The 27856-nt window shown below is 42.6% G+C and overlaps 1 protein-coding gene across 3 annotated transcripts in view; it reads left to right on the top strand.

The window, feature by feature from the left end:
• The first annotated feature begins 2347 nt into the window (after nucleotides 1-2347).
• Nucleotides 2348-27856, top strand: part of HDX (highly divergent homeobox) — a 90258-nt gene continuing 64749 nt past the window's right edge. The window contains exons 1-3 of one of the 3 annotated variants that reach the window (XM_050965040.1): nucleotides 2348-2496; nucleotides 20576-20722; nucleotides 26650-27774. In XM_050965040.1, the coding sequence (XP_050820997.1) occupies nucleotides 20576-20722; nucleotides 26650-27774 (1272 nt within the window). In that variant the 5' untranslated portion in view covers nucleotides 2348-2496. Of the gene's footprint in view, nucleotides 2497-16923; nucleotides 16959-20575; nucleotides 20723-26649; nucleotides 27775-27856 lie in introns of those variants that run through there. The other 2 variants (XM_050965041.1, XM_050965042.1) reach the window with 2 other exon arrangements.

The raw sequence follows: 27856 nt of genomic DNA, 5'->3' as shown, positions 1-27856 counted from the left end.
CATCCTAAATCCCAGTTTGGGCCATCGGAAATGTTGCGTACTGATGGGCTATTATAGCTTCTAGAAATGTACATTAAAACAGCAAAATATTTTACTAGCTTAAGGGACTCAATCATACATTCAAAAAAAATCATGTAGACTCTCCATTCCATATAAAATAATTCTGTATGGATTCATGCCTTTTAAAATTTTGCTAGATGTTGAAGGGTTCATTAAAATTAGAGTTATTTTAGGAGCTATATAATAGTTGTTCATTTGAGACCCCACAGAAAAATCAATATGAACTCCGTCCTGCAGCCCTCGGAGGCAAAACTTCCATTAAATTAAATGAGTTTTACCTGCATAACAAGTACAGAATTGAACCCACTCAGATGCAGCTTTGTCCCTTTATCAGAGGCTCCCTTATTCGGGATACATTGCAAGACAGTTTTTAAAATATATCTTAAGATTTTTCAATGTGAGTTCCAATAAGACATTTAGATTATTACAGCTTGCACAAATCTGGAAATATTTTCTCTTTATATGATTATTGTTTTCTACATCATATCGGAGTACTTAAAACTTTCTTTCACTAACATGCACTAAAAATAAATTCTGAATATGTATGATCTCTACATTTGTAATCTACATGCTAACCTGCTGTCTTACACTATTGATGCACATTACTTGTATCCATATTACACTGATCCTACATATCATACATGCTTTCTTTGGCCCCATTACTGCTAAGTTTTATGCCCAAGTACTCCAATTAAAGTTATTGGTACTAATCATGTGCATAACTTTAAGCCCCTGCATAAATCTTTTTAGGATCAGGGTCTTAGAATGTAAGCTCTTGAGGCAGGGAGCCCGTATCTGTCTAAATTTGCACAATAGGCCCCTAATCTTGATTGGGACTTCTGGAGTGCTGCTGCGATATAAGCAGCAAATAATAATTTTACATGACCTTTCCTGCAAACAGATGAGCTGGTAAGCTGCTGGTAATGAGACTATGCTTGTGCGTGGTCTCATTAACCGCAGTGTGTTCCTGTCATTTCAATGCGTCTTCAGGTGAAGATGAGGGTCGGCATTAGTGTGGCTCCTTGCAGGTTCAGGGTTTATATGGATACAGCCACCCCACGGATGGTGAAACATCACCTTAACAACAGTGGAAACCTTAAGCCATGGGGTGGCTGAAAATAGTGAGACAAAACACTTCACTTGTATGAGAAGGACCACAAGCCTTTTGATGCCCACTTAAAGCAGGCAGGGCTTTGACGCTGAATCTCACGTGAAAGATACAAACAAAATGTGATATCAGACTTCTCTCTCACAAGTGGAGGAAGGGGTCAGTCGTCCCTACTGGAAGCCTAGGTATTTCAGACTCAATGATTGTGCCAGCCCTCCCAACTTCCCCCAAGCGCGGGGGGGGGAGGCAATAACACAGACTCAATGATTGTGCCAGCACTCCCAACTGCCCCCAGGCGCGGGGGGGGGCGCGGGGGGGCAATAACACAGACTCAGTGATTGTGCCAGCCCTCCCAACTGCCCCCAGGCGCGGGGGGGGCAATAACACAGACTCAGTGATTGTGCCAGCACTCCCAACTGCCCCCAGGCGCGGGGGGGTCAATAACACAGACTCAGTGATTGTGCCAGCCCTCCCAACTGCCCCCAGGGGCGGAAGGGGGCAATAACAAAGGAAGAATATCCACCATTTCCACCAAGGCTCCTCTCCAAGCCAAGCAGGGCTGAGCACTCCGCAAGGCAGCCAGTCCCGTCCATCCCCCCAAGAGGCCGGGCGCGTGAAACACTTAATTCCTCCCGCACCCACGACCAGCGCCACGCGGCGGAAGCGGGGCTGCTCCCTGGGAAGGGGGTGGCGGGGGCAGGGCAGGGGCAATGCCGGCCGGGCTCGCACACGCGTGGCAAAGGTGGCAGCAGCGCGCCGGCCAAACTGCCACTGACACGCGGCGATGAGCGCGGCAGCGCACAGGTTGCGCGGCTGCGCCCGCGGCCCAGCCAGGCAAGAGGAAGAGCCCCCGCCCCCCCGGCAGGTGCGCAGCTGGGGTTGCTCCGGGGCAGGGGCGTTCCCACAAGGAGGCGAAGACTGGGGAGTGTGCAGACTGCTCCCGCTGCCTTCCGTCTGTGCCCCGCCCCTTCCCTATGCCTCGCACTCCGATCCCGAATGGGCGGGGCTGTTTCCTGAGGCAGGCGATCCCCTCCCCCTCCAGCCCCCGCAGCAGCGCGGCTGTTCCCTGTACTAGCCTCCCCTCCGGCCTGAGGCGGGCTGTTCCCTGAACCAGATGCTCCCCCTGGCGGGAGGGGCGGGGGCAAGGACTGTCCCGGCCGGCGCTGATCTTAGGCTCCCATTGGCCGCTGTCTGCGCTGACGTCACGATCATGATGAGAATTAATGATCGGAGGCGCTGATTTCATTGTGTGACGCCGGGACCGACCCAGCCGAAACCGGCTGAATCCGGAGCCCCCCGGACCAACTCCGCCCGTCCCGCAGAGCACGGTAAGTCCGGCACTGTCCGCGGGGGGCGGGGTACGTGTGTGAACCCCCACAGAGGGAGGGGAAGCGACGAAGCGCTCAGCCTGAGCAGGCAGGGCAGCCAGCCTTGGCTGGCGCTAGGGAAGATGCCCCTTGGCTGTGGGCCTAACTGTGGGGGAGGGCGGCCGCTTGGGCTGGTGCTCGTAGAGCAAACTCAGGCACGCATGCGCACTACGGCTCGGTTCTGCTGCGGCAGACGCTGACTAGCCCCATCCGCCGTTGTGAAGGAAGTACGCATGCGTACGACCGATATATTCTCGTATGGGCTGACAGTTGCGCATGCTCTGAGGTTGTCTAGCTCTGCTGTCCTGACTGCACATGCGTGTTCACAGTCAGTTGAGTGATTTCTCACTTTAAGCGGCCGGAGTGCGAGGCGCTGATTGCAGCTTCGCGCACGCGCACGCGCACGTTAGTGCGTCTTAGTAGTTGGGCAATGGGCGTTTGCACAGAGAAGGCGTCTTTAAGCCTTGGAAAATCTTGCGCATGCGCACTGAGGGCCACTTGAGTTGCCATATAGTGGGCTCGTAGGACTCACTGACGCTGTTTTCTAGCTGCAGTTGTCTAGGGTCAGGGCAGGGTTCCTGGGTTGGGATTGGGGGTGTTCGTCCTGCCTGCATCCATCTCCCTGGCTTGGCTGTATAAATATGAGAGGTTTCAGAGTACCGGCCGTGTTAGTCTGTATTCGAAAAAAGAACAGACCTACTTGTGGCACCTTAGAGCCAAACAAATTTATTATGAGCTTTCGTGAGATACAGCTCGCTTCTTTGGATGCATAGATTGGAACACGCAGATAGGAGCTGTTTATACATACAGAGAACATGAAAAGGTGGAAGTATGCATACCAACAGGAAGAGTCTAATCAGTTGAGATGAGCTATCATCAGCAGGAGGAAAAAAACTTTTGAAGTGATAATTAAGATGACCCATAGAAGGTGTGAGGAGAACTTAACATAGGGAAATAGATTTAATATGTGTAATGACCCAACCATTCCCAGTCTCTGTTTAAGCCTGAGGAATTGGATCTAATTTGCATATTAATTTGAGTTCAGCAGTCTCTCTTTGGAGTCTGTTTTTGAAGTTTTTTTTTGTTGCAAAATTGCCACCTTCATGTCTGTCACTGAGTGGTTAGAAAGGTTGAAGTGTTCTGCTGGTTTTTGAATGTTATGATTCCTGATGTCAGATTTGTGTCCGGTTTGGCCAATGTACATGGCAGAGGGGCATTGCTGGCACATGATGGCATATATCACGTTGGTAGATGTGCAGGTGAACGAGCCCCTGATGGCATGGCTGATGTGATTAGGTCCTATGATGGTGTCACTTGAATAGATATGTGGACAGAGCTGGCACTGGGCTTTGTTGCAAGGATAGGTTCCTGGGTTAGTGTTTATGTTGTGTAGTGTGCGGTTGCTGGTGAGTATTTGCTTCAGGTTGGGAGGCTGTCTATAAGCGAGGGCTGGTCTGTCTTCCAAGATCTGTGAGAGTGAGGGATCACCTTTAAGGATAGGTTGTAGATCTTTGATGATGCGCTGGAGAGGTTTTAGTTGGGGGCTGTAGGTGATGGCTAGTGGCGTTCTGTTATTTTCTTTGTTGGGCCTGTCCTGTAGTAGGTGGCTTCTGGGTACTCTTCTGGCTCTGTCAGTCTGTTTTTTCACTTCAGCAGGTGGGTATTGTAGTTTTAAGAATGCTTGATAGAGATCTTGTAGGTGTTTATCTGAGTTATTGGAACAATTGTGGTTGTATCTTAGAGCTTGGCTGTAGACAATGGATCGTGTGGTGTGTCCTGGATGGAAGCTGGAGGCATGTAGGTAAGTATAGCGGTCAGTGGGTCTCCAGTATAGGGTGGTGTTTATGTGACCATCGCTTATTAGCACAGTAGTGTCCAGGAAATGGACCGCTTGTGTGGATTGGTCTAGGCTGAGGTGCCAGCCTGGAAATCCTGGACGCCCCATCATCTCAAGCATTGGCACCTTAACAGTAGGATTGTCTGGCTATGTGGACTCTCTCCTCAGGCCCTATGCTACCAGCACTCGCAGCTATCTTCGAGACACCACTGACTTCCTGAGGAAACTACAATCCATCGGTGATCTTCCAGAAAACACCATCCTGGCCACTATGGATGTGGAAGCCCTCTACAGCAACATTCCACACAAAGATGGACTACAAGCCATCAGGAATAGTATCCCTGATAATATCATAGCTAACCTGGTGGCTGAACTTTGTGATTTTGTCCTCACCCACAACTATTTCACATTTGGGGACATATATACCTTCAAGTCAGCGGCACTGCTATGGCCCCACAGTATGCCAACCTCTTTATGGCTGACTTAGAACAACGCTTCCTTAGCTCTCGTTCCCTAACGCCCCTACTCTACTTGCGCTACATTGATGACATCTTCATCATCTGGACTCACGGAAAAGAAGCCCTTGAGGAATTCCACTGTGATTTTAACAATTTCCATCCCACCATCAACCTCAGTCTCTACGCAAAAGAAAAAATGGACACAAATCTGACATCAGGAATCATAACATTCAAAAGCCAGTGGGAGAACACTTCAACCTCTCTAACTACTCAGTGACAGACTTGAAGGTGGCAATTTGCAACAAAAAAAACTTCAAAAACAGACTCCAAAGAGAGCTGCTGAACTTGAATTAATATGCAAATTAGATCCAATTAACTCAGGCTTAAACAGAGACTGGGAACGGTTGGGTCATTACACATATTGAATCTATTTCCCTATGTTAAGTTCTCCTCACACCTTCTATGGGTCATCTTAATTATCACTTCAAAAGTTTTTTTTTCTCCTGCTGATGATAGCTCATCTCAATTGATTAGACTCTTCCTGTTGGTATGCATACTTCCACCTTTTCATGTTCTCTGTATGTATAAATATCTCCTGTCTGTGTTCCATTCTATGCATCCGAAGAAGTGAGCTGTAGCTCATGAAAGCTCATGCTGTAATAAATCTGTTAGTCTCTAAGGTGCCACAAGTACTCCTGTTCCCTTTGCTGTGTAAATAGTCACTGCTGGTAGTATGGCAGCCTAGGCAATGGCTGCTTTGTATAACGCGGCTGTGTACAAGCCCCCTGGGACCATGCAGTGGGGATGATGGGGGTGGCAAGAGAATAATTCAAAGCTCATTCTCCCTTGTCTTGGGGTGGGAGGGGTTGTGGAGGGTGCTGTGTGCTCTCCTTGAGGTGTAAGAGAGCACCTGCAGAAGGCGGGGTGGTGGTGGAGAGATTGGGCAAATAACATTGCTCCAGTTGCTGCTGTTGTGACATTTTAGCCCTTACGTGTTTGCTGGTGAAGGGAAATGGTGAGTGGCATGCAGGTCTTCCAGCCTGTGTTTTGAGGTGCTGATAGTGTGACCCTTGATTTAGGAGCATCAATATGCAATGGATAAAGAAAATCACTTCATGCAGCATCCTAGACGTCTGAGATATGTCACCCTGTTTAATAACACCCTTGATACTGTAATGCGTTAAGAATATGAACAGGCTACATAAGGAATCGAGTGACCACATGGGGAGTTATTACTGCATAACTATGTTTGTAAAATTCCCTGTGCAGATGAACTGTGAAATGTCTGAGTAATGTATTTGCGTCAGAAGGACTACTCACGTGTAAAGTTATGGATATGTTCAAACTTTTGCAAGATGCAGGCCTAAAGAAATACCTGTTTTGTCAAGCATGGTTAACTTGAAAATGTTTTGATCAGATTTGCCATTAATTACCTATTTTTTTAACCAACACTTTGTTGCAGAAGCTGACTGTCAATCTTTATATTTTAGTGTTTCTAAACGAAGTTCCTGTTTTGTGGCTCTTAGCAGTCAGCACGTTAGTACAATAAACCTTTTAAGAGTCTATCTTCCCATATGCTCCTTTAAATTATTTACAAGTAGTTAATTCTGCAAATAGAGTAAACTAAGAACCAATTACTTTTTGCTTTGCACACGAGTACAACCACTATTTTGAGTAGTGAGTAAAGTAAGAATAGCCATATTGGATCAGACCAATGATCCATCTAGCTCAGTATCCAGTCTTCCAACAGTGGCCAATACCAGGTGCTTCTGAAAGCATGAATAGAACAGGCAATCATCAAATGATCTATCCCCTATTATCCACTCCCAGCTTCTTGCAGTCAGAGGCTAGGGAGACTCAGGCCATGTCTACATCTAAAGTTTTGCAGCGCTGGTTGTTACAGCTGTATTAGTACAGCTGTATAGGGCCAGCGCTGCAGAGTGGCCACACTTACAGCAACCAGCGCTGCAAGTGGTGTTAGATGTGGCCACACTGCAGCGCTGTTGGGCGTCTTCAAGGGGGGTTCCGGGAACGCGAGAGCAAACCGGGAAAGGAGACCCGCTTCGCCGCGGTTTGCTCTCGCGTTCCCGGAGCCACCCAGCAAACCGCAGGGAAGGAGACCTGCTTGCTCTGGGCTCTGGGAACGAGAGAGCAAACCGGGAAAGGAGACCCGCTTCGCCGCGGTTTGCTCTCGCGTTCCCGGAGCCACCCAGCAAACCGCAGGGAAGGAGACCTGCTTGCTCTGGGCTCCGGGAACGCGAGAGCAAACCGGGAAAGGAGACCCGCTTCGCCGCGGTTTGCTCTCGCGTTCCCGGAGCCACCCAGCAAACCGCAGGGAAGGAGACCTGCTTGCTCTGGGCTCTGGGAACGAGAGAGCAAACCGGGAAAGGAGACCCGCTTCGCCGCGGTTTGCTCTCGCGTTCCCGGAGCCACCCAGCAAACCGCAGGGAAGGAGACCTGCTTGCTCTGGGCTCCGGGAACGCGAGAGCAAACCGGGAAAGGAGACCCGCTTCGCCGCGGTTTGCTCTCGCGTTCCCGGAGCCACCCAGCAAACCGCAGGGAAGGAGACCTGCTTGCTCTGGGCTCCGGGAACGAGAGAGCAAACCGGGAAAGGAGACCCGCTTCGCCGCGGTTTGCTCTCTCGTTCCCGGAGCCACCCAGCAAACCGCAGGGAAGGAGACCTGCTTGCTCTGGGCTCCGGGAACGCGAGAGCAAACCGGGAAAGGAGACCAGCTTGATTACCAGAGGCTTCCTCCTTCCACGGAGGTCAAGAAAAGCGCTGGTAAGTGTCTACATTGGATTACCAGCGCTGGATCACCAGCGCTGGATCCTCTACACCCGAGACAAAACGGGAGTACGGCCAGCGCTGCAAACAGGGAGTTGCAGCGCTGGTGGTGCCCTGCAGATGTGTACACCTTCAAAGTTGCAGCGCTGTAACTCCCTCACCAGCGCTGCAACTTTCTGATGTAGACAAGCCCTCAGAGTATGAGGTTGCATCTCTGACCATCTTGGCTAATAGTTATTGAGGAACCTATCCTCCATGAACGTATCTATTTCTTTTGTGAACCCCATTATAGTTTTGGCCTTTACAACATACCCTGGCAACAAGTGCCATGGGTTGACTCTGGGTTGTGGGAAGAAATACTTCCTTTTGTTTGTTTTAGACTTCCTGCCTATTAATTTCACTGGGAGACCCTGATTCGTGTTATAGAGTCACTTTCTCCACACCATTCATGATTGACTTGAATTTATCATGTAGGCCCTGATCCTGCTAAGATTTAAGCATGTACATAGCTTGGATACGCCTACTGGACATAATGAGACTACTCATGCTTAAACTTAAGCATTTGCCTAAGTGTCTGCAGGATACTTCTTACTACAGTATGTTTTTTTGCATTTCTCTCAGATTGGAAATGAAAACAGGCTAGCCTACCATGAGAACTTTCTGACTTCTGATAGTATTATTCAAAACAGCTTTTATGGAAAAAAATTCTATTGGTATCTCCGTTTAGTAAATTGTCTCTTAGAACTTTTTATAAAACCTAAATTTTAGGCAAACCTTTTCTGATCATGACCTTTTAAAATAACATACACCTTTGGAGCAATTGTAGTTAATTGTTCCTTGCTTGTTTGGAGTATCGTAGTTTTATGAAGTAGGCAATGATGGTGCAAACTTATGCACAAGCTTAACTTCAAACAGTTGACTAATCGAGTTGATATCATTAGAACTTTCATGAGTAAAGTTAAGCACATGCATTAGTGTTAGCAGGATTGGGGCCAACTCGAATTGGATCCACACATAGAAACATTGCTCAGCTTTGATAAAGGAATGAGTTCTAAAAGTTAAAATGCTGGTAGTTCAGTGGCAGTAGTCTATTACACAGTGAGTACTTTTTGGTAGTGAAAAAGAATGTTTCTATACTCCTAGTTAATACGCAGTAAAAGCTGTTTTATCTGGCATGTTGGGGGAATGGCGGGTGCCGGTAAGTGAAAAATGTCAGTTAACTAAGAGAGGGAGGGAGTTTGGGTGTGGAGCTGGGGGTTGCAGTGCAGGAGGGTGTGTGAGACGAGGGCTCTGGGAGGGAGTTTGGGTGCAGGAAGGGACTCAGGGCAGCAGGTTGGGGCATGGAAGGGGGAGTTGGGTGCTGGATCCGGGAGCTGCTAACTTGGGCAGCTTCCCGCAAGCAAGGACCTGTCTCAGCTGCTCCTAGGCGGCAGCACGGCAGGCGGATCTGGAAACAGTGTCTCCATACCAATGGGAGCTGCAGAACTGGCGCTTGGAGCAGGGGCAGCATGAGGGGCCCCCTGGCTGCCCCTGCTTCCGCGAGCTGCACTGAGCTGCTGCATGTGCGGAGCAAGGCAAGCCTGGCTGGAGCACCGGAGCAGGGAAAGCTCCCAACCCCACTTCCCAGCGGGAGCTTGAGGGCCATATTAAAAGGTACGACGGGCTGGATGTGGCCCACGGGCCATAGTTTGCCCACCCTTGGCCTAGGAGCAGCCAGGACAGGTCATCGCTTGTGGGGAGCCACCAAAGGTGAGCATCTCCCTTATCTGGCACCCTGCACTCCCCCCTGCACCCCAACCTGCTTCCCCAAGCCCCCTCCCACACCTAAACTCCCTCCCAGAACCTGTGTCCTGCACCTCCTTCTTTGCCCCAACTTCCTGCTGGTCAACTGGGCTATCAATTAGAATTTCAATGAAGATCAGAAATGCCAATTTAAAGAGTTTTCCAGTTGTTGAAGTGCCAGATCAAACAGCTTTTACTGTAGTTAAAAGCAACAGTATCAAATCAATTAGAATACCACGTTAGTTTCTAGTTATTTGGAGTTCTGATTATTATAGATAACTGCTGCCCCTCCTTTATGTAACTCACAGAATATATAATATTCAGGTTCTATTGAATGTTATTGTAAGTTTGCTCCCTTGTATGCTTGCATACAGACTGTGTCCTGCATTTTTTTTTAAATTGATTTTATGGCAAACGTAGAACAGAAAACTTTTGAACTGTTGACTGGGAATTGAAAGGGAAGCAAATTAATATAATTTTAAAATGCAGGGCTCTAATTCTGTGGCTGATACTAAGCATCTGTACTGGCAATTTATTTTGTCTGTGCACGTATCTTTAAATATGGTTTACTGATTGCAATTGTCTCATTTAGGGTTTTTTTTTGTATCAGACTCTTTGGAGATTAGTATCACTTCTGGAAATCTGCTTTGTCAAAAATAGAGCATAACGAGTGACATATCTACTGTATCTGCTTTGTGTATCCAGACTATAATAAATATGAGGGAATATTTACAGGCCAATATAGCATGTGAAAAGATAAATTATAATAAAAAGAGAAATTCTGTGGGGTTAAAGTTAACCTGTTAAAATGTATGGAGTAGAAATGGCAGGGAGTGAGTACTGTACTTCAAGCCCCGATGTTTCCATTACGTCCGTTAATGGTAACACTCTCTCTTTTCTTGACTATACACATGAACTTAATCTGTGTTTTCTTTTTAAATTACAGTTTCTTTGTTTAAGACTATAGAGGCTCCATAGTTAAGGTTGTGTTGAGTTTTGCACTGAAGTGTATAGACTTTTAAATATAATTATGAGAAATCAATCTGAGTGCTGGACTATTTGAAGAAGGACGAACTTTAATTTTCTATGAAAGCAGCAGAGTCCTGTGGCACCTTATAGACTAACAGCCATATTGGAGCATACCCACGAAAGCTCATGCTTCAATACGTCTGTTTATAAGGTGCCACAGGACTCTTTGCTGCTTTTACAGATCCAAACTAACACGGCTATCCCTTTAATTTTCTAGGCATTTTTTTCAAACTCTGATCTTTCTCTGTGTGTGTGTGTGTGTGTGTGTGTGTTCTAAAAGGCTTAACATTTTTAAACACATCTAGAGATCTTAATGCTTAGGGCTCCTATAACATCCCAATCTCAAAAGTCAGAAACTTGAAATTACACACAAGGCTTCATAGTTGAAAAAATGAATTCTCTTTCAATTCTGGGGGTTTGGGGGAGGGACGGACCTTAAAATACAAACAGTCATTTCACTGTTTTGTAGTAACTGATGTATCTTCTGCCATTGAGCACTGAATCTTCATGGAGGACTCCCATTTTCTATTGTCTTTTCGATGGCCCTCCTGCTGTGGTTTTCTCCTGAGACACCAAGATACACACCTTTTTTGTTCCTAATTATATGTCTCTAGGTTCCACTCAGTCTCCCTTATACAAAATACAAGCACCTTCCACAAAGGGAGCCCTAGTCCTATATACCAAATAAGATTGTCAAGGCTATGTCTATGCTACCACTTTTGTCGGTAAAACTTTTGTTGGTCAGGGGTGTGAAAAAACCACACCTTTGACTGACATAAGTGTCGCTGGCAAAAGTGCTGCTGTGAACAGCACTGTGTCAGCAGAAGAGGCTCTCCTCGTGACATAGCTAACGCTGCTTGTTGGGGGTGGTTTGATTATGCTGGCAGGAGAGCTCACTCCTGCTGTCAAAGAGTGGCCACATCTTAGACCTTACAGCAGTACACGTGTAGCGGTACAGCAGGGCCACTATAAGGTCCATAGTATAGACATAGCCTAAAAGTGGAGGGAATGGTGGTACCTCAAGCAAGTCATAGGAGATTTACTCCATTAGGAACTTAGCTCCTGTTGGATGGTATGTACTTTGTTTCTCAGGGCAGTTTACGTGCATCTCTTTTCCCCGCCCCGCCATTCGCACCTGTCCTAGCGCCTGCTACAAATAGGGCACACTGACAGTTGGAGAAAGGGGGGGAGTTATAGCCAAAATGCTTGAGAAATGAAGTTTCAGCACTGCTGAAGAGGAAGCTTTTGCATGTAGAGAACCTACTGTGGTTCATGAAAGGTTGGGTACTGCTTGGGCAGACCTCATAAAAGCATTTAGATTTGACTCTTAATGTTCATAGTAGCAAAGAATCCTGTGGCACCTTATAGACTAACAGACATTTTGGAGCATGAGCTTTCATGGGTGAATACCCACTTCGTCAGATGCATGTAGTGGAAATTTCCAGGGGCAGGTATATATGAGGCCCTGTTCTAGCAGTTGAGGTGTGAAAACCAAGGGAGGAGAAACTGGTTTTGTAGTTGGCAAGCCATTCACAGTCTTTGTTTAATCCTGAGCTGATGGTGTCAAATTTGCAGATGAACTGAAGCTCAGCAGTTTCTCTTTGAAGTCTGGTCCTGAAGTTTTTTTTGCTGCAGGTTGGCCACCTTAAGGTCTGCTATAGTGTGGCCAGGGAGGTTGAAGTGTTCTCCTACAGGTTTTTGTATATTGCCGTTCCTAACATCTGATTTGTGTCCATTTAACCTTTTCTGTAGAGACTGTCCAGTTTGGCTGAGGTACATAGCAGAGGGACATTGCTGGCATATGATGGCATATATTACATTGGTGGACATGGTGTATATTACACTGGTGAACCATCACTGGTTCATTCACCTGCACGTCCACCAATGTAATATACGCCATCATATGCCAGTAGATTAACTTCTCTCTGTAGACTCTGTTTTCTGAGTTTATTACATTTAGAAAAAGCCTCTCTAAATGAAGCAAAGGGAGTAGTGGGGCTGGTCATCCAGGCTCAGGATAAGTGAGCAGCAGGGGTACTGAACTAGTAGGGAGACCCACTACCTAGCTTATATTGACTGTTTAGGTCAATCAGCTTTTGTCAAACATGGGAAAAGCAAATACAGATACAAATGAGTATGTAAGCATAGACATGTTAGAAATAAAACTGAGTTCTAAATTACACACTTATAATACAATGTTAAAACAGACTATAAATGGTGTAAAATATAATTACGTATTTATCAATTGTGCTTCGATACCATAATATTTAGCAAACATCACACTTAGTGAAAACGGTCTTATCTTACTAGCAAGATAGGCAAATAGTGCAACTGTTCTAATTATTTCCTCATTATCGTTATCCTGCTTCAAGAAAAAATAACCAATGCAACCTCAACTCTCACGTCTTGTCACCTAAACATAATACCCAAATTCACAGCCTCTTCTGCTCTGAAGAAACTCCCTTTCAATTCCGACTACCAACAATACAGACATCCAGTTCTTCAGGTGCACACTTCAGTAACATTGTTATTTTAATCTTGCTGAAGTCAAAAGTCCATGTTTCTAACTTAAAAGCCTGAGATCCAAGTTGAGGTGAAATTGTGAGGAATTGGATATGTGCTTTGTGGGAGGCTGTAATAGGAAATGGAGTGGATTTAAACTCAGGAGTCTGTATTTGAGGCTGAGCTGGGTGTTTATGTTGTCTTAACTGCTGACCTTTTTTTAAAAATGATTTGTATACACATGGATTTGTATACACATTTCCCCCTGCTTATCAGTGGATTTCCTGAATAAGAAGGTTAGAGGCTAAATAATAATCCCTCAGACTTTTATGTATCTGTAGCAATTATCTAGGTAATACAAGCTGATTGTTTCTCAAAAGAAAATAAGTGAAATATAGACCTTCGAGAAACCATAAAGATCTTAGAGAATTTTTTTCCATTTAATGGGTTATTTTTCATGAACATAGTTGTGGGAGTTATGGTAATGGTATTCTGAAATTTTAAAGTTTTCTCCTGGAGAACTCTGTTACAGTGAATTGAAGTTTTCTTCATTGTGAAATAGTGAGGTAGTGCCCAGTCTAAATGATGCATTTTAGAAACAGGAAACAGTTAAATTTTGTGAGGTTTTGGTATCAGCAAATATATTTGATATTGATTTTTCAGTTTTGTTTTCTGACAGTACTTGGGAGCCTCTTTATTTTAGTGCTCAGTTTTTAAGGGCAGTTATTGACTTCCAAATAAAACTGGATATTTGTTTATGAAAAAATCCAAGATACTAAAATTGCACTTCTAATGAGCTGTCACTGTGTACAAGAACCTATGGATTTTTATATTGTTAAGTAACCAATGTTGGCTTATTTTACAGTAGCTGCTAGACTTGTACATATATGGTGTTTGTTTACTCAGCATTTATTAATTTAGCATAGACATTCTGTACATACTTACTTATTTTTGTGAGTTTTAGGGTTTTTTCCCCTCTCCATGTCAGTACTTTGAAACCCTCGTTAGTCCAAATATGGGAAATTTGACTCACTGCAGCTCTTGTATTTTGCAGGATGACTTTCACTTGGTCTATTTAACTAAGGAATTCAAAAGAAAATGCTTCTCATTTTTCTTAGTGCAGCTCCTGAAAGTTAATATAGTTCCCTGAGATCGATAACTTTTATAAAGTTTAACATTTTAAATAGGTACTTGAGGTGCTAACTATGAGTTACATAGCTATATTTCTGAAGTGTGAATTACTGGCAAAAATCCACTGTGAGAAGCACTAGGTGTAAACTGACTTCCAACTACACTTATTTTAATAACTGGAAAAGAAATATTGCTGATTGCACCTTGGATACTTTTAAAACCAGTATTAAAACAGAATGACAACTGGCGTATCTTGTATGACTGAATGGTCAGGGCTTTTTCTGTTAATGTCACAAATAGTGTTGCTTGTGGCCGAAAGGATCTCCAAACGGAAAAGTTAATTTTGCTTACTCTTCAGTTCCTAAAACTGAGACTAGCAAGATGGATGCAACTTTTTTAAAAATTCTCTTCTAATGTCTTGTGACAGTGTATTTTCTATCTTGCTATGAACATAGACTCCAAACTTTCCTCATTCCTGGGTTTTGCTTTATTTTTAACTCAAATAACAACCAATTATGAACCTCAGTTTAAGCTTTCTCTCCTGTTTTGGTCATTTCTAGGTTTTTCCTAAGACTTCCATCTCTGACCTTGTTTCATTTTTTCTCAGTCTTCTTGTATCATGGCTGAAACTAAAAAAATCCACTTGCTGGTATGACTTAGCGTTAACTACAAGCACTAATATTCAAGCACTAATATCAGAATGGCTCAACAAAGCAGTAGCCCTGTCACTATCCTGTTAATTTCCCTTTGGGTTAAATAATTTTGAGAGACTTTTTTTTTTGTGTTTTCATTGATCCGGTTTTCTTTCAGAGTTTTATCACTGAAAATTTCAGCTCAGAGTCAAGTGTAACACTGCTTGTGCAACAAACTAAGTTGCAGGATAACCTAGAGAAAAGTCTTCACATCTGCAGCTGTCATTCACTACCCACATTAGATATATGTTGGACAAGAAAATGGACATGGGGGAAGTACCCAGATAATACATAATTTAAGTTGTTGTGCTATTAGTTTAAAACATATATAAACTTAAATGTGTGTGTATATGTACATAAATAAAAACTAAAGGGATAAAATCACTGCTCTTTCGTTTCTAAGATTTCCTTTCAATTTAATATAATTTCTGAAAATTTAAATAAGTTTGGTTTCAGCTGAAATCTGTATTGTAATGTCACAATTTTTAATTTAGATAATACTCTGCTCTCTAAAGAACCTTATATGAAATGAGATTAAGCCTAAATTTGTTCTGCCTCTGGAAAGAGATAGTATTTAAAAGTTAGGACAGATTGATTAATTGGCAGAGCAGTGTGGATAAAGTGGATATTCTGTCTTTATTTCTGTCCCCATTGACTAGGAATATCATTTGATAGGTCTTTGAATTAATGGATTTGTCATCTTTTCATTTACTAAATTTCTACAGATACTAAAATTAAGGGAGAGAAATCAATACAGACCCATCTGTTGGTTCTTGCTCTTAACAAGTTTATTCAGTAAACCTTAGATGCAAATTGGTCTAGTGAACTAATGCTCATCTGTTCTCTTAGGGCTGGATCCTGCATTCCCTGGGCAAGCAAAACCTCCAAGTAAGTTAATGATTCAAAACATAACCCTGCTATATAGTTTGATTCCGAAATATCTGTAGGGTTATCTAATAGTCATCCTGGCAGGAAGTAGGCTCTGGTGAATGTGTTTAGATAGTAAACCTGCAAAGCCACTGTTGAAAGTAATATCAGGAGTAAGAATCCTACCCTTCTTGGAAAGCCTCTTGACTTACTCTGTTTGTTATGTCTGTTGATTATCAAGAACTGTTGCAGAGGGGGAACCTGATCATTTAGTGACTTTGTGGGGTTCTGTGCAAGGGTCTGCGTACTGCTTGTCCTGGCAGTGTTGGAGTGTAGTGTATAACTACCATATTTGTGCAGCACCATGTATGATATTTTATGCAAATTATTTAAATAGGCTAACTTACGTGTATGGAAATTCACACAACTATTAAACACTATAAAAATTGTACAAGTTCAATGCAGGTGAGAGGCATGTACTTGAGAGCCTTGATGGATGAAGCTCTCTCTCAACAGAGCAACTGCAGCAGAAGCAGGGGCAAGCTTCTTACACACACCGGCTGCCAGTATATCCCAGCATAGATATGTTGGGAGAGGGACAATTCTTTTAAGAGTAACAGGTAGTTCCAACTCCATGGTCATTTTTGAGACTGAGGCAGGCTTCCTGAAAGGATGTTTCTTTTAGCACATTTTTACCCTTTGGGGGATTACATAGGCAGGGTCACCAACTCTGTACTCACAGTCAAAATCTCCCACATTGTTTGAAGAACAGCAAGAACAAACTCTATAATTAAATGCTCCATTCTGTTCCTTAGCGATATCTACCGTTATCTAAAATATACAGATACTAAAAAAAAAGAATAAAATAAATACTAGCCTAGATCTTAATTCACTTCTAAATGCAACATTTTGCAATATAAAATTACTTCAAAAACAATTTTAGGGTCCTCACACAAACGTGTATTTCTCCCTCCCCCTTCCCATATAGGCAATCATCAGGACTTGACCCCACAATATTCAGATCCACAGAGAGACTTCTTCTACATGCTTTATAAGAGGAACTGCTAGGGCAAGCATGCTCTTATCGTTTAAGTGAACCAGCCCATAGAAGGAGACATAACACGCTTTGCCAGTTATACAACTGTTTGTGACATTACTGCTGAGGGAATTCTGCAGCACTGCGTGTGCGCAGAATTCATGTCCCTTACAGATTTCTTTGCTTCCCCACAGAAGAATGACTTTCTGACAGGGAAGCAAAGGGAAGCTACAAGAGCAGTCACGCACCACTCCCTAGCAGTGCAGGTACATCATTTCAGGCACCTGGAGCAGCCAGCAGAGAGGTAAATCACTGTGGGGCTGGGGACACCGAAGGCAGTGGCTCCTATCCTGAGCTGGGATCAGCTGCTAGTCCTGTCTGGGCTGGAGGTGGGAGAGGACAGGACTTCCTTTTCCCCTGCAAAGAGTGGCTGGGGCTGTGTCAGACTCACCTGCAGAAACCTTCCCCAGCTATAGGAAGCTCAGTATCCTCCCCTGCTTCCTGCCCCCATCACTTGTCAGCTGTGGAGGGAGGGGTCATTGTATGTCAAGCTGCTCCTCCATCCACCCAGCACCTGTGCATCTGGATCTCTCATACCCAGACACCCCTTCCAAGCCTTACCCTGTACAACCAGAACCTCCCTAGTCCTCCATATCCAAACTCCACCCCACTGAACCTCAACCCCTGCACCTGGAACCCCCACAATGAGCCTCTGTGCATCCAGATCCCCCCCATACCTAGACCCCCCCACTGAGCTGCCTGCACCCATATTGTCCCACACAGAACCCTCTCACCCCACACCTGTATCCTCCACACTGAGCCCCTTCACACTGGATCCTGCCTGGATGAGCCTGCCTTCCCCACACCTGGCACAGAGGGGCAGGGCCCCAGGGTGTTTCTGTGGCAGGTCTAGGCCTTGTGCTGTGTGAGGGTTGGGTGCAGCCTTGCCGCTGAGTCTGTGTCCTAGGGGTGGATGGAGACCTGCAGGGTGATTTTTCACCTTCGTGCAACCAGTGGCCTGTGCTCCCCGCTGCCATGCTGGAGCCTCTGCATTTATTTATTGACAAATAAAACTTGCAGAATTTTTAATTTTTTGGTGCAGACTTTTTATTTTTTTGGCACAGAATGCCCTCAGGAGTATGACATACAGTGGCATGTTGAGTTATCAGGATTTGGCCTCTGGCTCTGTGATGAGAGTGGGCTCTAATTGTGAGTCAGCATCACCAAGTCTAACAGATCAGTTTGGTCATCTGTAGGAACTGAACCTGGGATCTCTATCACTTGAGTTCCATTCATATAGAGGCAGCAGAAGACTCATAAACTTGTACACATGGTCTAGCCTCCAGATAGGGACAAAGAGACCCAGGGTTACAAATACTTCTTCAGAAAGGCAGTGTGAATCAGTGGATGAAATTTAAGCCTGTCATATCAGAGAACTGGGTTCTATTTCTAGATCTACTTGTGGTGGCCGTATGAAAACTCTGTTACCTTTATTTGTAAAATGGGTGAATGATGGTTGCCTCTCTTCTGAAAGGGGTGTGAAGTCTTGCTCATTGTTAGTGGAAGAGATGGCTCTCATAGCTCTTGCCTTGTAGTTTTTTGTACATTTCTCTAGGCTACAGAGTATTGGGAGGGATGGTCTCTCCCTCTCCCCTGTGTGTCACATTTTACTAGTTCTGCCTGGTGGGTGATAGACCTCAGTGCAAAAATGCATGACACTTGGCAGGTCTGTTAGTGCTGTGAACAACATAACTTCTGTTAGACAGACAGTTTGAGGTAAGGGATAGGAAGGGAGGTGAAATATGATATGGACAAAGCATTTTCAGTATGCACTGTTGGAAGGTAAGGAATTAATCACCTAATTTTTGAAAGCTATATACAAAATCTTTGTGAAAATGCCTTTTTTTTTTTTTTTTTTTTTTTTTTTTTTGGTGTCCATTATTAGCATTTGGAGGAAAATAAACTCTGCCATTAAAGCTCTGACCTAAGGAAATAATAGAATTTTACCACGAGTCCTAAACATTAATGACTGATAATATTGGTGGTGAAGCACCCTGCTGAAGTTGGACAGATTTCAGATCATGGTATTAAAAAAAACAAACAAACCAATCATATTGTTTTGACACATACATTTAAAGAAAATAAATCTATAGTTTTTCAGCCTGCTAGTTTGTAAAGGCACAGTGTTTTCAGTTAAATGTAACATGATTTTTATTTTTATTTCAAAGAATTATTTTGCTGAGGATCAGGCTTGTTCTCTTGTTCAGCCGTGTCAGTCTAATGTTCTGTTTTGTATAAAACAAGCTGAATTTGTTGTTTCTACATGAAGTTTTTTTACTTTATAGGAAACTAACGATTGTGGTCATAGTTAAGATTCTGTCTAATATATACAAACAATTTAAATGTTTAGATGTTTTAAATTTTATTTTGTAATTAATGTACAAAAATTATTGTAACAACTTTCTCCCTAAGATATCCCAGTTGCTGGGACTGATTTTTTTTTTTTTTTCTTCTTCTCTCTTTTCCCACAAGATGGACTTTTTGTTTTTCTTTCTACTGCGTTCTGCATTTACTTAAAATTTAAAAATAATCTGTATGGTCAGTTGTTCTTTGCTTCCTGTGGCACTATATTAGCTACTTCCAAAACTGCCATCATATGCTGTCTTGCTCTTCTCCTGCTGCCACCTTTTGTTTAAAGCCAAATAAAGGGCCCAGTCCTGAATTGTATGTGCGCTCAAAATTCCCACTAATGTTTTGGATGCATAAGGATAGTAGGATCAGGCCGTAAAATGTTAAATGGTGCTAAAGCAAAAACATCCTTTGAGATAACAATTTCATCTTGCCAGAAGTGAAGTTTTTTTGGATGGTAATGTAAAATAGCATTAGGTTTATGTGGAGTGTGTATTTTTAATTTTATGGAAAAGGTGAACATGTAGACAGGGGTCAGCAACCTCTGGCACATGGCTCGCCGGGGTAAGCACCCTGGTGAGTCAGGCCAGTTTGTTTACCTTCCGCGTCTGCAGGTTTGCCTATTGCGGCTCCCACTGGCATGGCCAGCACATCCCTCAGCCTGTGCTGCTTTCTGCTGCCCCCATTGGCCTGGGACGGCAAACCGCGGAGAGTGGGAGCCGCCACAGATAAACAAGCTGGCCTGGCACCTGGCGAGCCGCATGCCAGAGGTTGCTGACCCCTGATGTAGACTTTATGCCTGGGCTAGTACGTTTTTATGGAGATTTAGCAAAGTTGCCTTAGGCTATGTCTATACTACAGCTGCAGTGCCGCAGCGTAGACTCTTCCTACATTGACTAAAGGTTTTTTCCATCAGTGTAGTTCATCTGTCTGAGAAGCAGTAGATAGGTTGACAGAAGAATTCTTCCATTGACCTAACAGCTTCTGTACCAGGAGTTAGGTCGATCTAACTACCGCATTCAGGATGTGAAATTTTTCACAGCTCTGAGTGACATAGCTTTTAAGTGTAGACTAGGCCTTTACAGTCTTGGTTAAATGTTTGAGTCTTCACTGCCCCCAAGGTAACAGTTTGACTTCATCTCATAGTTTGTGCTGCTCCGTAGAGAATTTACTGGTGGTTGTTACAAGCAACAATGGCATTTTCAGGAAGAAACCTTTTAAACTGAAATTAATTAGAAGAGGTATTTAGTGATTATTACTATAAAAAGGCAACCTTTATTTTGGTTATATAGTTTAACAGCTCAGGTTAAATTCATCTCATAATGGAAAACCACGAACATAGTTCGTAACAGAAGTTCTGAACAGTAAATAAAAATATCAGTATGGATGAATTTTTTTTTGGAAAAAAGTGAGATGTGTACACTAGTGTTATGATTGTTTGGATAAATGAGTAATTTCTACAAGTATTAAAATATTTATTCCAACTTTCAGAGTATCTTCTTTTATTTTTAGATGAATCTGCGTTCTGTATTTACTGTAGAACAACAAAGGATATTACAGCGTTATTATGAAAATGGAATGACAAATCAAAGTAAAAATTGCTTTCAGCTCATATTACAGTGTGCACAAGAAACTAAGCTGGACTTCAGTGTAGTCAGGGTAAGTACTGAGGCCTTCCACACTTGAATTTACGTAATTATTTAACAAGTACATTTGTTTACATAAAATATCTGTAGGGGATGGAATCATTAACTTTATTTTTTTTAAAAAGGCTTCCATCCCCAGCTATAATATATGCACATTCTTTCCTGAGAGAGGGCTGCTTGTAGTCTGTGTTCCTATGAACACTTTTACGTTATTGAAGTATTAGTAGGGACTTTCATGCTGTGCAAGCAACAGGGGTCCCTTCAAGAAAGCTAAATTCCAAATAGAGTTTTCCTGCTGAAAACCTAGATTATATATCACATAAAGTGAATGTTGTTTACATCAGGAAACGGCTTTGAAATAGAATAGAAATTTTGTTTCCTTTAAAAATGACTTTGAAAGAGATCTATAAAACTGCTGTGTTCCTTGTCATAAATAGATGGCATTGCTGCTTATTGGTATTAGTTATCACTAAACAATAATATCGAATAGCTTAGTGCTTCTGGGGTCTCTTCTGAAGACACTGAATTCCATGGGAGCAGGATAATGCTCCCCCTATGAAAGAAGAGCCATTTTGTATATAATGTTTCACAAGGAAGTAGAAATCATGAAGCAATAGTTAAGAGTTGGTACAACAATCAAGCAGGCAGGAGCCAGATACAAGCAGCTACAGTGGATACATCTACAACACTGTGTGGGAGGGAAAAAGGAGATAAGACCCATTTAGTTATTCCCAACCCCGTGGACCCAGAACCATGTAGGGGAGCGCTCCTTCCCTCCCATTGCCCCCCCCCCCCCATTCCAGAGGCACCACCTTCTAAGTAGCCTTGCCTCTCTGGAGAAACTTGAGCTCAGGATAGAGGGGAAAAAAAAACCCTAGGAAGCCCACCAGAAACTCAGACTGGCAGGAGCAGACAAGTAGCTGCAGTAGGGAACTTTGGATGTTTTCAGTAGTTTTTGCTCTGGACATTCTCTTCCCTGTGCTGATTGGCTGATTGTTTCAGGTCCCTCACAGTCTCTTTGCCTCAGTCTACCTGTTGTACCTACTCCCTGCCTTCCATCCCTCTTCTTTCTTCTCCAGTCCCCTTTACTATGTTCCCTATAGGTCCATTCTTCCTTCAGTTTTCTGTCTGTTTAGCCATCGCCTTCCTGACAAAAGCATTTCCACAAAGATTGTGGCAGTAACATGCCATTTGCAGACCAACATACCTCTTGTTCTGCTGGCATTTTGTAATCCCCACCCCTCCTTGTCCAACCTGTCTGTTTAGATTGTAGAAGCAAAGACTACCTCTTGCTGTGTACAGTGCCTAGCACAGTGGGAGCTAGATCTCAGTTGGGATGCTACCACAGTACTAGAAAAAATTAATAATAATGTAAAAGTCATACAGAAAATGCAATAGTGTCTCTGTTAATCTCTGTATTGAGTCTTGATTAGTTTTATGGGTTAGTATATTGCCATCTTGACAAATTCTTGAATTGGCTTGGGGATAAGGTAAAGACTTATTCTGAGATTCTCTTTAATGACTTATTTCTGTTCATGATACCATTTAAAAAAAAAAACAACAAGATTTATGACAAAAGTAGATGATGCAATATATTGTTTCTTTCCAAATTAGAACCTGTACAGCCAGTCCTGGAAAGAAAGAGGATTTTTTTCTTTGTTGGGACACTTAAGCATTCAAACCAAAATGGATTTAGACTTTCCCAACATAGAAAGTTCAGAAATAAGCTATTTCTTTAATAGTTAACATAACTGTAATTGTGAAGTATTTTACCAAAGCAGTTTTACTTCAATTTTTTGTATATGTTTTAAAATAACTGTTTGATTTGACAATTGAGTATTAATTTTGCTGAATGATGAGGTGATTTTTCTATTAGTTCCAAACTGGGTTTTTTAAATATATTTTATAGTTTTTCTTCTGATATAATTTCAGTTTGAAAAGGATATTATCTGAGTAGAAGTAAAACAAATAGTACCACAGGATGCAACAAGTTTTCAGATATCCATTTCAAATTAATGTCTGTGATTGTGAGTTAATTGGGAGAGAGATTAATTTGCTTTTTCCTGAAACTTGTGGCTAGTCATGTTTTGGGTTGGAGGCTGCTTGTTTCCTCTTAAGAAGAGAGCAGAACTAAAAACATTATGCGAGGAATATAAATCCTTGCTGATCCAAGCATTTATATGTGTAACTATTGGAGTCAGTGGGATGATTTGCATGCTTAATCATGTGCTTAAATTAAGTGCTTTGCTAGATTGGGGGCTACATATCGTTACAATTGTTAAATTTGTTTTTATACTGATCATTAGAACTTGTAAATGAGATGTCATTGGTATCATTCTGTATTTTGCATGATACATGCTAGTAGATGGATGGTAATGCAGAAAACTGCTCTCTTCTGTTAATATGAGCATCAGACTACTTTTGTCTTGAGGTGAGATTTCCAGTGAATTTCCATAGATATGAGGTTCAGATATTAAACTCTAAACAACTATGTGGGTGTATCAGAATGTAAGGTGGGGTTGTCTGTCTTTAAAAAAAAAAATATATATATATATATATATATATATATATATATATATATATAAAATCCAGAATAAGTACAGAATAAATCCTCCTTTTTGTTCTGGGTAAAACTGATCACTTGGTTTGCTGAATTTTCAGCTCTTGTTTGAATTAACTGGTCACCATTTTGCTACACACCAAAGATCAGCAAAGTGGCACAGCAACAAAAATTGTACTATATGATCTGTGTACATACTTACAGTCTGATCCTGCATCCATAGATGTCTAAGGAGTTTTGTCACTAACCTGAATGTGAGCAGAAGGAAGCTCTTATTTTCTAGTGGATCCTTATGTCCATAACTCTCCTCTTTATACTGAAGCATATAAATTAGCAGAAATTGACAGTTACAAATCTGAAGTCAAACTTAGAGCTTGTGTACACTTAAAATGCTAGTGGTGCATAGGATGACCAGACAGCAAGTGTGAAAAATCAGGACAGGAGGTGGGGAGTAATAGGTGCCTATATAAGAAAAAGCCCCCAAAATCAGGACCGTCCTGATAAAATTGGGACATCTGGTTACCCTAGTGGTACAGCTGGACCACTGTAGTATTTCAGTCTTGATGCGACTTACGTGATGGGAGGGGTTCTCCCATTGGCTCGGTCAGGGGAAGAATTCTTCTGTCAGCCTATCACTGTCTACATGAGGACTTAGAGTGGCTTAACGCCGCCGCTCAGGGGGTTGGATTTTTTTTACCCTGACCAACATAGTTAAGCCAACCTGATTTTCTAATGTAGACTAGGCATCAGTAGGAGGAGACAGGATGGGTGAGGTAGTATCTTTGATTGGACCAACTTCTTTTGGTGAGAGAGACAAGCTTTCCAGCTACACAGAGCTCTTCTTCAGGTCTGGGAAAGGTACAAAAATGTCACAGCTAAAGAGAAGGTGGAACAGGTTGTTTTGCATAAGTAGTTAGCATATTGTAAGAGGCCATTCAATGTGGAGTGGACAGTTAACACCGCTGCAGTCATAGGACAAAAAAAGGAGGATTAATGAGTTACAGACTGTTGTAATAAGGCATAATCCGGTGTCTTTATTAAAACCGTTATTTTTAGGGTCTAGCAAAGTTGTAAATTTAAGCATCTTTTAAATGTGTTTTGCAGGTTTCCTTTTGAGGATGAGGCCTGAGAGGTCAGATATGGAGTGGTCTGAAAATTGTGATATTGTGTCTTTGTCTTTTATAATTTTTCTGTGTGAGTTCATTCAAGAGCATAGTGATTGTCTGGGCGCACATTGTGATAGGCATATTCAGTACCTTTGTCTACATTTAATTTAAGCCTGGGAGTTTGAATTCATAACTTTGCTAGACAGTAAAAATCATGGGCTTAATAAAGATACTGGATTTACGGCTTATTACTACAATCTGTAACCTATTAAACACTGGTTCTATGACTGCAGAGTTATTAAGTGCCACTTCACCTTAAATGCTCTTTTACAATACATGACAACTACTTATGTTAAACAGTCTGTTTCACCTTCTGTTTAGCTGTGACCCTGAGTACCTTTCCGGGACCTGAAGAGCTCTGGGCTAGTCTACCCTGGCAATGCTCCCAGCGCTCTAAAAAACCCACCTCCACAAGGGGCGCAGCTCCCAGCGCTGGTGCACTGTCTACGCTGGTGCTTTACAGTGCTGAAACTTGCTGTGCTTGGGCGGGGGGGCCTGTTTTCACACACCTGAGTGAGAAAGTTGCAGCACTGTAAATTGCCAGTGTAGCACAGAAGTTGATCCAATAAAAGATATTCTCTCACCCATCCTGACACCAACATGGCTACAACAACACTGCAGACAACTTGATACGAAACTCTTATGAGTGTGTAAATTAATCCCACCTCTTTCATGGTAAAGGTTGTTTGTGTAGTACTGATATTGCAACACCATGCATGTTGTCATAGGCGCCGACTTTCTAATGTGTCAGAGGGGTGCTCCCCTCCCACCCCGCCTGCACTCCACCCCTTCCCGCAAGTCCCCACCGCCATCTTGTCTCTTCCTGCTCCTCCCCCACCCTCGCTCCTCCCTCCCTCCCTCACAGTGCCTCCTGCATGCCGCAGATCAGCTGTTCCATGGTGGGCAGGAGGTGCTGATTGATGGGAGGCACTGGAGGGTGGCGGAGGTGCTGATAGAGGGGCTGCCTTTCCCCCCCCTCCGCCCCCAACATGGGTGCTTCAGCCCTGGAGTACTCACAGAGCCTGCACCTGTGCCTGCTGCTTCTAATAAAAGTTACAAGCAACACTCTGTTGAAATGCTGAAGTTAGTGTTCCCCACTACCTTTGTTAAATACATTTTCATTCATTAGTTTCAGAGCAAGTTTTCCTACTTGATGTATTTTGTTTGAAACCAGTAATGGGTTTTTGGAACTTAAGTACAAAATCACTAAAGATCTCTAGCTTGTTCTCTTCAAAAGAGAGACTTTTGCATAAAACAGCCTCCACTGTTTTAAATATCTTGTATATAATTTCATATATTTTTCACTGTTAGTTACAGAAATATCTGTAATGGGAAATTATTCTGTCTGTTGAACCTAATCCCCTTAGTCTGTATTAGATTTATGTAATCAAATCAGTTTTTCTCACTAAAAGCAGCTCTTGAGGTATATGATTTAAAAAGTTAAATTAAAAAGACAAACATTTTTACAATTCTTTTTTGACCAATCTTCAATTCAGTCCCTTTGTGTTGGAAAACTTTTCCCCTGTCTTGGGATTCATTGATACTTTGAGGACAACGCTTGTGTGTATATATATATTTTTAATTAAATTAAAAAAATAAGAGAAGATAAGTGTCTGTAGTATTTCAATTTTGAAAACATCTCAGCTATTGGATAGTAAAGATACTGATTATGCTGAATCTCTCAGTATAATTATTGGTTTCAGGAGTACCTTGTTTTCACTAGATGTAAAAGTTGAAATTGGGAAGGGGAAGGAATTAAACACCTAGTGTATCCTTGTTTGGTTTTTCTTCACAATAAAAAATGAAAGGTAAAACCAAGTCCAAGTATGTGGAGGAGAAAACCACAAGCTTCTGCCATATTTATGCAAAGATAATTTTGGGGCAAGAAGAGGGGAGATGCAACAAGTTGTGTATTCTTTTCTGAGGTGGGCCAGAACTAGAAATCTTCACTCTACTGAACTTCAGGCATTTGGATAAAATGGGACCTGGATCCCCATCATCTGTGGTTTTGATTTTTGCATAATCAAGACATGTCTCTTTCCCCTCTCCCTTACAACTATTTTTGATGCTACCCATTTCTAATATATTAGTAATTTAAATATTAATTGTAAAGACTTATATACATGCAGAAGTCTTTGGAAGATTGAGGCTTTGAATATTAAGAAAAACTGAGTGTGGCTAACATTCTTATATATTAATATTTTGTATTTGCAGACTTGGGTTGGCAATAAAAGAAGAAAGATGAGCAGCAAGAATGTTGCAGAATCTGGAGGCACCCCACCAAGGACTGTTCCTAGCACCCCTACAGTGCCTCCAGAAGTAGCAGTCAGAAATGTGGTAAACATTGCTCGATCCCAAAGCCAGCAGTCTTCTTGGACATCATCTAACAACGATGTAATAGTAACTGGTATATATAGCCCAGCTAGTTCATCCAGCAGGCAGGGATCCACGAAACAGACTAATGCTTCAATGACTGAGATACATAAAAACTCTATTCAGAGACAACCTGGAAAAAGTGATACAGAATTTCAGCAGCAGCATATCCCTGTAGGACGACAAGTATCACATTGTAAAGGTGCTTCGCTGCTCCTGGGGGAAAAAACTATTATTTTGTCAAGACAAACAAGTGTGTTGAATTCTGCAAACTCCATATACAATCATACTAAGAAAAATTATGGTGGTTCATCGGTCCAGACTGCAGAGTTAGTGTTACCTCAAAAGCCAATAATATGCCACAGGCCATGTAAAGCTGAACCAGTGGGGTGTCAGAGGTTACACAAACCAGAACACACAGCCTTTGCATCACACATCCCATCTGGACAAAGAGCTAATGTTCGAGACCCTTCTTGTAGCACACAAAACTTGGAAATTCGTGAAGTTTTTTCCTTGGCAGTTACTGATCAATCTCAAAGAATTATGGGAGGAAATACAACACAGAAGCCTTGTTCGGTCGAGGGCAGTTGCCTGTCCATTGCAATGGAAACAGGAGATGCTGATGATGAATATGCTAGAGAGGAAGAGCTTGCATCTATGGGAGCACAAATACAAAGTTATTCAAGGTTTTGTGAAAATAGCAGTTCCCTTCGAGTGGAGAACCAAAGCACAGCTTTGTCTGGACCAGGCAGAAGTATGAGCTGCAGTTCACAGATGGTGAATTCCAGGGACTTGCCTGACAATGTATTATATCATAACAGAGACTACCGCTTGCCTCCACGGACCTCATTACATACACCATCCAGTACACTGTATAGTACTGCTAATCCATCAAGAAGTAACTTTTCTCCTCATTTTACATCTTCAAATCAACTGAGGCTGTCGCAAAACCAAAACAACTACCAGGTAATCTGTACATTTATTTTTGCCTTTCAAATTTTCAAGACTCTTCTTCTGTGAAAGCTGAAAATGTAGACTAATATATCTT

The sequence above is a fragment of the Gopherus flavomarginatus genome, chromosome 8 (genome assembly GCF_025201925.1).
Source record: "Gopherus flavomarginatus isolate rGopFla2 chromosome 8, rGopFla2.mat.asm, whole genome shotgun sequence".
Classification (NCBI taxonomy): domain Eukaryota; kingdom Metazoa; phylum Chordata; order Testudines; family Testudinidae; genus Gopherus; species Gopherus flavomarginatus.
Note: the sequence above shows the minus strand (reverse complement) of the source record. Positions and strands in the feature narration are given on the sequence as shown.